Below are 10,155 nucleotides of genomic sequence, written 5' to 3'. Positions count from 1 at the left end.
AAGGTGGGGAGAATTTCTTCCATAGTTGCTAATCTAACAATTAGCATTTGCCGGTAAAAAAGAAAAAAAATTCATATAAGATTTTTTTCTTTGGGTTTGGATCACTTGAGTATTTGTTTATTTTTTGTAAGCTTTTGTTTTTTTCTTTTGGAAAAAAGAAGCTATTCAAAATGTTGTAAAATGGTGTAACGGTGTCTAATAGATTGTTCTGACTGTTACGGTACCGCTATGGCCATAACAATTGCGGCTGCTTTTTAAAACCTTCGTTGTGAGAGACTGTTTGGGGGGTTTGGGACTTTGGTGTATACTATATATATATATATAAGGATATTTTAGTTATTTTATTTGAATTTGTCTTTTTTAAAAAACGTGTTTCAGCACCTAGATTTTGAGCGAACAAAATTGAAATTTAGGGGTTGTTTAGGGTATTTCAAATAAGTATACTTTTTAATTTTTTAGACTAAAAAATTAAGGAAAAAAAGATGGTTGTTTGGTTAACTTTTTGACTTTATACAGAAAAATATATATTAAAAAATTGTATAAATTAGTGTGTAGGAGAAGATAAGGACATAGGCAGTACGCCCGTCCGTCTAGGCAGAGTGAATTGACTTTAAGAAATGGTTGTTTACTTTTCATGCATTGCATTGGACCGTGCTTTTCGTCTCGTGAGGGCCCACACAGGTCCCGTTTTGATAATCTGAACCGTTCAATATGTAAAACTTGTCGAGTACTATATGTTTGTAAGCAATCGCATTGATCGAATATCGATAGTTATTTGATCGGATTAGTTTTTTTTTTCAACCGTTAACTATAATATCATATTTTTTTTATACAAAACTGATTTGATCATATAGTTAGCGATATTCGATCAAAGTGATTTTTCATAGACATATAGTACTCGATGAGTTCTACACATTAATGGTTCAGATTATCAAAACGGGACTCGTGATAACCCCCATGGACCGAACAACACCATGTTGTTTGTGTACTTCGCTTGTGCAATGTTTTCAAAAAAACTCAACTTTGTACCTGTGGGACGTTAGAGTTGTTTGTAATAATTTGTGTGTAAATTTTTTTTTGATGAATAGTAATAATTTTTTAATTTTTCTAAAAACTTTTTACTTTTAAATTTTTTTTAGGTATCCCAAGGCCTTAAACTTTTTAACATAGTGACCAATTAATAATAATTTGAGAGGGGTAAAATAATTTTTTGGGAAAAAAAAAATTGAAGTAAAAGGACAGTGATCTCTCAAATATACATATGGCAGCTAGCTAGGGATTTGTTTTTAGCAAAACATCAAGAAGTAGGGGACTGAACGGTTCTAAAATGGATGGAGACAGCCATAACCGGACGGAAACGCAGAGAACCAGCGCCGTCGAACCATCCACGGCTTTGGCATACCTCGATCCTCATTACTGGTGAGCACTCACTGATGAATCCTCTGTTTGGATGTCGAGAAAACGTAGGATTAAAAGTAAATACAAGAAATCGAACAAGTTTCAGGGCATCAGCTCTCTCTCTCATAATTTTAAGCCAAAAAACCAGAACATCATAAAAGGAAAAGCCATTGATTTTATTTTTATTTATTTTCCCTCCGTTTTTCTCAGTAACCAAACACGGCTTCTGCCATGGTAAATTGTTTGTTTTGTTATATTTTAGGGATGAGAGGTTCGCTCAAGAGGATCATTACGAATGGTTTAAAGACTACTCTCATTTTCGTCATCTCATTCAACAACACGTGAAACCCAATTCCTCCGTATGTATAAACCTTTCCTATATCTGTATAGTTTGGTTGCTCATTTTGTTTATTCATTTGACTCTTCAAACAATCATTAGCATATCTTTTTCTAAACACGAATAATTGCAGGTGTTGGAGCTGGGATGTGGAAACTCTCAGTTGTGTGAACAACTGTACAGCGATGGAATTACTGAAATGACATGCATTGATTTGTCTGCGGTCGCAGTGGAGAAGATGCAGAAACGGTTACTATCCAAGGGATACAATGGTTTGTAGCTTGATCTTCAAAAAATACCTAGTTATCCATTTGCTATATAAAGATAAAGATTTTTAATCCATTTTAGCTCTCAATGGCTTCATTTGATGTAAAACTTGGATGATGAGCTAAACAAAAAGAACCAAAAAGAAAACAAAAAAAAAAAAAGAGAGAGAGAGAAGAAAAGTTTCTAATGATTTAAATTTTTGATATGGGCAAATTTCAGTTTATCCCTTGTGATTTGAATGTAACCTTGTCATTTGAAAAAAAAGCACGTAATCCATTGTGGTGGTAGGAGGGAGGAGGGGTCAAGGGGATCTTGACCCTTCCAATGTTCTGCAAAATTCTATTTTGTATGTGCTATTTTTTGAATTTTTTTTTTCTACCCCTTGTAATGGCCACCCTAATTTAATTAGACATTTCAAAAATATTGTAACAATCACTTTGTAATTATTACACTCACCTCCCCCGAGGTTCAGAGAAAATGCAGTTAGTCCCACACTTTTAACAAAATGATAGTAACTTGGCCAAGTTTGGCTACAAAGGAAGAAGTGCACTTATTTTATCTTTTTATCTTTTTTGGGTCACATCAATCAACATCTCCTCTCTACTTTTTCTACACATAATACAAAAAAAGTCAAAAAGTGCACTTATTTAGTCTTTCCAAACTAGGCCTAAGACTGAATCTAATGTTAATGGTAGGTAGACACTAAAATAAACAATGGTAAATATACATTTTAGTAGGAAAGAGATGATAGCATTATTTTTGTATTCATATGACTAATGAATTACTGATGAAAAAGGACTTAAAAGTGTTATGTGAATTAAAATCTTGAGGTAGGTCAGTGTAATTATGTCAAAAGTACGAGGCTAACTATATTTTTTTCAAACCTCTAGGGAGGTGAGTGTAATTTGCCCTTCAAAATTTAATGACTCATGTAATGGTCCTCAAAAAATTTACAATAAAATGTTCTGATGAACACATTTTCTTAGAATGTTTGTTTACTATCTTATGTGTCAACACTACATTGATAACAATATAAGTGGTGGAACCTATTAAACCAATAGTGTTGTTGGCAAGTGGTAAACAAATTGTGATAAGAAAAAACAAACATCATAACATCATTGAAAATTTTAATTCAACTCCCTATTACAAAGCCATTGGTAATCACATGTTAAAAAAATTCTTGCAATAAACAAAGAATATAATTTACTTGATTGGTGAGAAATCATATTAAACAAAAAATAAAAAGAATTTTATTAAATCAGTTGAATTGTGCTATAGAAAACAAATTAGTTAGTTGGGCATGAAGTTTTATGGACTTGTCCGCCCTTTCTGGGTTTTCAACCTTGTGAGCTCAGTTTTTATAATTTCAAATTTTTTGTGCTCTAACTTTTGCCTAAGTCGCCCTTTCGAGTTTTCGGCCTAGCGAGCCACTCAGAGAAAATATTTCTTCAACTTGTCCATGTTGATCGGTTGGGAGAACTCTAGGCCATCTAGGTCCATCAGAACGACAGCTCCACCCGACCAGATAGACTTGATGATGTAAGGACCAGTTCAATTGGGTCTGAACTTGCCCCTAGGGTCATGGATGGGAGCTCGGTTGTCTTTGAGTACCAAATCTCCTCCTTTCAAATTCCGGGACTTAACCTTCTTGTTAAAAGCCCTGGCAATTCGCCGTTGATAACCCTGAACATGATACAGTACTTTCAGCCTTCTTTCATCAAAGAGTATGAGAAGTGAATAGTATGTTTAAATTGAGACTAGCTTCTTATAATTTTTAATTGGGCCAATTAACCTATATTAAGTAATATTTAATAATTATTTAATCAAATAAAACCCAACTTGATCTATTGATTGTCCAAATGGATTTGCTCTATGCCTTCCTTGTGGCAGCCTAAAGTGCACTGTCAGACCCATTAACAGTTTAAGCAAAAGACTAAATATCCTTGTATATCAGTAATCTCATTTTGCAAACCATAGATATTTTTGTCGTTTTTTTTTGGGAGGAAAATTTCACTTTAGCCTCCTGTGTTTTATATCATGTACGATTTGCCCCCTGACACTTAGAAATGAGCACGTAACCCCTTATGTCCCAGCACGTGTTTTACACTTGTTGTTAGGTGTGACGGAAAATCTGATGGTGCATTTCAATTAACAAACCATAAAAGGGTTATGTAATAGATGGTTAATTCCAAATGATAAGGGTAATCCGCATGTGGCCAAACCACAGGTGGTGAAATAAAATTTGCTCTTGAAGGTGCGGATTCAATTAGTCATAATCAGCTTGTCATAAATGGCATGATTCATCGATTCATTTATCTATAATGTGTGATTACAAAATATTCGTAAAAAAAGTTATACCTAGTGCACCAGACTCTTGCGCAAAACATGGTTACCACCACTTTATTGTAGAGAGGCCGATTCTATGACTTGAACACACGCCATAACGTTGGAGGTAGATAGTATTTGCCATAGCAAGTTGTTAAGGATTGAGAAGGATGCATTCTGATTGATATACCAATGCAATGGTATATATATAATATAATATAACTAATACTTTTTGTTTTGGGTAAGTTAGGTAAAGATTCTATTAAAAAAGCCAAAGACAAGATGTATACTAAGGGCAAATTTCATTGTACTCCCTTGTGGATTGGCCCATATGCACATTACTCCCTTGTCATGTTGAAATAACCACATAACCCCATGTGATTTGTAGACTAAAATGCGTATTAACTTTGGTTAACTAGACGTGTGGATTGGTCTAAATACCCTCTTCTTTTACTTTGCTAAATTAAACCTATACATCTATATATATATGTGTACTCTATTTTCTTCCTACCATGGCTGCAAACCTCCACCGTGTAGCCCATACCCATCCCAGCGACCCACCACCTTGCAACCTTCCTACCCCATGCCACCCAAGCAACAACCACTTTGCAGCCTCCCCAAATCAACTGATTACAGTTAACTACTCCGGCTGCCATGGCAGCCATTGCCGGGCTCATCCAAATCAAAATCCAATTTGAAAGTGAAATTCGAAATCAAAATCCAAATTTTAATTGAAATGAAGTGAGGACATGCGTAGTCGGGTTGCAGAGATCACTACTACGGTGTTTACCAACCAGAACAAAAATACATGTGAGATGGTGTTAGAGGGATTGGGTTACTAAGGGTGATGAACAGAATAAAGGATTTCATTGACAGATATTGATTTATTTATGTATGTATAGATATTTATACTAGCAGCATGTGTGTAATTGTGGATGGGTGGTTCCCTTGCTATGTTGATAGCAGAAATTGAAGTTTTAAGTTATTATGATCAACTTGTAAATTACTGTTAGTGTTGCAGAGTGGTATAAAATCAATGAGCTAATCTTCATGTGGCAATTGTTGGGTTGTTTCTGCAACCTGTGAGAGTGTGGGGAATAATAGGTTGTTGTTGAAGATGTATCACAACGATGTTTATTTTTTTTTGTTGTAAATTTGAAGATTTATAAGGGGTTTTTTCGTCTTAAAAATGAACTTCCTCTCCACATAGGCCAGTGCCTCTCACAGCCCGTTATTTAGATGGAAAAAGTAGTGGTGCATTTTAATCCACAAATCACTGGTGGGGGTTATTATGTGATTATTTCCAAATGATAAGGGGGTTATCTGAACATGGCCCAAACCAAATGGGGGTAAAAGTGAAATTTTCCCTAAAACTAATATTGTGGTCACTGAAGTTATAATGTGGTGGTGTCTACTTAAAAACTTTGGTGCAGTGCAGTAAAGAATTTAATCGATTATATATTTTCAACGCATATACTGCAACATGGTTCAGAAGATAACGGATTCTGAAGAGGTCCTGCAAGGAACAGTGACGTCTTGAAGTGCAATACTGGAACAGATTCTTTACTTGTTCCTTATGCAACATAGAAATCTTTGTTAGTCTTCTTTCTTATCAAATGGAGTCAAAGTGTTGTTTGGGAAGAGGGATATTGATTATTTTGACATTTTATGTTTCACATTTTTATGCTAGTGAATTTGTTTCACCGATATCACTAGACATCATATTTTGAGACATGGGGATAGTGGTGGTGTCGCAATAATAAATAACTTAATTTCAGTAAAATCAGAGTTATGTTGACAGTTCCTTCTGTTCATTTATTTATTTATTTTTATTATCTTTATCATCAGAAATTAAAGTGCTGGAAGCTGATATGCTAGACCTTCCATTTACCAATGAATGTTTTGACGTGGTTATAGAGAAAGGAACCATGGTAATCTTAATGAAGTGTGATGTTTCTCATTTTATTTATGGAATTATTCCTGTATCTTGAATTTAACTATAATGTCTTTTTGTCACATTGTCTTTTGATCTTTGATAGTCGAGTATGTGTGTATTTTAAATTTGAAGGATGTATTGTTCGTGGACAGTGGCGACCCTTGGAATCCACGATCTGCAACAGTAAACAAGGTAATGGCAATGCTTCAAGGGGTTCATAGGGTTCTTAAACCAAATGGTATTTTCATCTCAATCACCTTTGGCCAGGTATTATAATCAGTATTGCAACATCTCATTTCTCTTTCTTATCATTTTTTATCGGGCTATGTTCCTCAGCTGTAATTTGCATGTCCTACAGCCACACTTCAGGCGCCCTTTATTTAATGCTCCAGAATTCACCTGGTCTGTCGAGTGGAATACATTTGGCGATGGATTTCACTATTTCTTCTACATCTTGAAGAAGGTTAGTCCTCTGAATTTCAGAAACTTAATATTTGATGTTTTTGGAGGCTATGCTTATTGTACAATGGGGCATTTGGATGTTCCGTCGAAATGGAATGCTATATGATTGGCAATGAGTCCATTTTACTTCGCATAGCTTTTGAAAGAGTTGCGTTGCATGTATAGAAACGCTTTAGGACTTTAGGAATAAAATAATTAATGTTTTGCAATTAATTCCAATCATTATGAATCAATTTTAGAGGTTGAAACGCACCTTCATATGCTATGAAAACGAAGTGTAAAGTTTCATTCTATGCCAAATGGACATGCAAACACACCATAGATACATTTTAGGACTTTGGGGTAAAATAGTTAATGTTTTGCAGTTAATTCCGATTTTTATGAATCCATTTTAGAAGTTGAAACACATCTTCAAATTCCATCAGAACAAAACGTGAAGTTTGTATGTCAAATAGACGTGCAAACACACTGTCCACTCTTATGGTGCCGATGATTAAAGGGGAAAAATTACAGGGTCAGAGATCATCAGAGAACAACGGATTTAGGGAGAGGGTTGAGAAGACATCTATTTCTCTTTTTCATGATGAACTAGAAACTGAAGATTTCATTTTCCGAACCAACATCGATGAAGTGGATAGTTAAGACTAAATTTTTCTTCTTGTTTTTCCCTTTCTTCCCTCCTTGTAATCTTGGTTTCATTCTGCCCAAGCTAAGTTCAATGTGCAATGTAGAAGTTTAATACCATAGCTTTGAGGAATAATAGCATGATTTGTACTACAACTTGTGCATCATCTGCTTGAGTAATTTCTTTATCAATTACTTTGTCTTCTCATTAGTCATGGTTCACTAGATATCGTGATTGAGGGATTTGCTGTGCACACAATTGAAATGCAACTATTAATTGTTCGTTAAAATGGTTCTGTATTTTGTTTTGGTAAATTGTGAGTTGTAGGCATGGAAACACGTATAGTTGTATCTTTATCAACTTTATGTCTTTTTTTTCTTTGTGAAAGTTATCGGTTTCCCAAGTTATTTATCAATGCATAATACATGGCTTGCAGTGAAAAACTATTCAACAAACAAAGGTGTGATTTATGTCCAATCAATTAAAACTGGAGCTTAACATTAGTTAGAATTTTGGTGGTTTAAAGTTTATGTATTTCCTCATGATCAATTGAAAGGTGGCCACCCTAGAAACTCTAGAATTGAAACTCTGGTTTTTTTGGCATAAAACAGGGACACGATACCATCCATCCAGGAAAGAGGATTGCAGGCTTTCTCTATTAGGAAGATTTGTATTTATATTGTATTATTTTGTTTTCCTATACTTCACAAAACAAGTAGTCTATTCAAGGTTCATTATTTGGCACGAAGGCTCACAACGCAGGTCCATCCACCCCGGTGGGCTTTTACTCCGCCCAAGCCTGTATCTCGGTCTGGTTGGCCTAGTTCGAATGAGGTTTGGGTTGGGCCTAAGCCTAGGTTTGAAGCCCAGCGTTGGCCTACCGGCTCGACATGTGACCCCAACATAAAATTTGAAAAAATAGGGGAAAAAATTAGAAGATAAGCTTGAATCTGTGTCTATTGGGCTAAGCCTATGGGTCGAGTTGGCCCTTGAGAAGCTACCTATTGGCCCACCAGTGAGCTTGGCCTATGAGCAAGGTTTTCAAAACCGGTCCAGCTAGGTCGATTCAACCGGTTAAACTGTCGACCTGGTGAGGCTTCGGTCTGGTCAGTCCTCTTAAACCGTTCAAGGGCAAAAATCGGCATATTTGAGGAGAACCGTTTAAACTGGTGGTTCAACTGCCGAACCGTTCAACCCGTTCACAGGTCAATCAAACTGGTGCGGTTTTGTTATGATATATATATATATATATAAATCCTCAAATCTGTCTCTTTTCTCTTTGTTTCTCTTCAGCAGCAGCTGATCTAGGGCTTCTTTGGCAACCTTGCACACCACGACCATAGCGCTCTCTCTCTCTCTCTCTCTTCATTAATCATCATCACCATTAATGAATCACTCAAGTTCTCAACTCTTCTTGCAACAAAGCAATGACCTTGAAGTTCAAAACTTTGCTATCAGCTTTACGGTCCTTAAATACTGCATCTCAATCCGAAGATCTCTCTTCTCTGTACTCTGCCTCTCAGTCTCAGACCTCTTTCTCGTCTCTCTTCGGTAAATTTCTATAAGTTTATGCAACAACTTCATTGATTGAACGTGTATTGGAGTTGTCACCACCTTCATGGTTTTTGTGGATATAAAAGTGTCTCTGCGATGCTCTTTTTTTTTTTTGCCGCATATGCCAGAATAATGGCGCGCGGCGGCTTATGTAGTTATGATGTGATTTTTTAATAATGCTTATTTTTTTTAACAAAAATGCTTCCTAGCCCCACTGGGGGTCGACCCCCAGTGAGGTGTCACTCCGGGATTGGCCAAAAAAAAATAGTTTTTTTTTTTTTTTTTTTTTGTGTTTTCAGCGAATAGGGGGTCGCCACCTCACTGGGGGTCGACCCCCACTGGGTGTATGAATCACCGTTGTTTTTTTAATGGGGATAAATAAGATGTAGTTATGCTAATTTTCAATTAACATAATAGCAGAAGAAAGTATATGGGGCTCGTAAATGAAAAAAAAAAAACTGCATCTTCCATTTTTGTTTTCATGATTATTGATTTGTGGTGTTTTTTTGAAATTTCATTATCTGTCATTCAATTCAAATGTGATCATTTTTGTTGCGCTTTTTGTTGTGGGTGTATGAAGTGTAATTTAAAGGTTTTTTTTTTTGGATTGTAATTTTACCAGTTATATAATAATTAATTTATAATTAAAAAAAATTATGACATAATTATAAGGTCATGGTTTGATTTCAGTTGAACCGATAATTCGTTCACTCAATTTCTTTTTCTTTGCTTGATCCAATTTTCAAAATATTATTTGTGAGTTTGTTGTGTAAAACTTTTTTTTTTATTTAAAAAAGATGCTCTGAGGTGTTATCACGGCATTTGTGAGCTCAGGTCCCGAGAAAGTCGGTTGTCAACTTGATTTAACCTGATCCATAGGTAGACACTAACGGAGCTCAATTATACGTCATAGATGAGCTAAGGTTTCAATCAAAATACAGAACGAGGTTATTGAAGTGGGCCACTAGAATGATTATTAGACATCAACCAGCTGAGCTGGTCATAGTGTACACGCTCTGGGTTACGCTTGGTCAGAAATTATTCGGTGTGTATTATTCATTAATGAAGATTGCCTTGAGGTACAGTCGCGTCTAGTTGTTCTATGATGTGTATAGGAAAATGATTTGGAGCCTTAAAAATACTCCCCTTAATCTCCCTAATTTCTAATTTGGGCAACTTTTTCCTTTTTTTTTTTTTTTTACTTGATATGGAAAGTAGGGGGATTAGGGGGGTATTTTTAGGGGGATGTAG

The 10,155-nt window shown here is 35.5% G+C and overlaps 1 protein-coding gene across 6 annotated transcripts; it reads left to right on the top strand.

Moving 5' to 3' along the window:
- Positions 1-1,022: 1,022 nt before the first annotated feature.
- LOC114256265 (S-adenosyl-L-methionine-dependent methyltransferases superfamily protein) lies at positions 1,023-8,673 on the top strand. Of its 6 annotated transcripts, none has more exons than XM_082920424.1 (7): positions 1,023-1,419; positions 1,661-1,757; positions 1,869-2,007; positions 6,176-6,258; positions 6,396-6,530; positions 6,622-6,726; positions 7,239-7,639. In XM_082920424.1, exons 1-7 carry the CDS (start codon positions 1,328-1,330, stop codon positions 7,365-7,367), a joined length of 780 nt encoding a protein of 259 aa, XP_082776550.1. In that variant the 5' UTR covers positions 1,023-1,327; the 3' UTR covers positions 7,368-7,639. The 6 variants fall into 6 exon arrangements, with proteins under 6 accessions (XP_082776550.1, XP_082776554.1, XP_082776551.1 ...); XM_082920428.1 differs by lacking the exon at positions 7,239-7,639 and adding an exon at positions 8,644-8,673 and having other exon boundaries at positions 1,218-1,419; XM_082920425.1 differs by lacking the exon at positions 7,239-7,639 and adding an exon at positions 7,962-8,098 and having other exon boundaries at positions 1,218-1,419.
- Positions 8,674-10,155: the final 1,482 nt, after the last annotated feature.

This window comes from Camellia sinensis, chromosome 3 (genome assembly GCF_055761805.1).
Source record: "Camellia sinensis isolate YWXY chromosome 3, ASM5576180v1, whole genome shotgun sequence".
Lineage (NCBI taxonomy): Eukaryota > Viridiplantae > Streptophyta > Magnoliopsida > Ericales > Theaceae > Camellia > Camellia sinensis.
The sequence above is the reverse complement of the archived record's forward strand: the minus strand, read 5'-3'. Positions and strand labels throughout refer to the sequence as shown.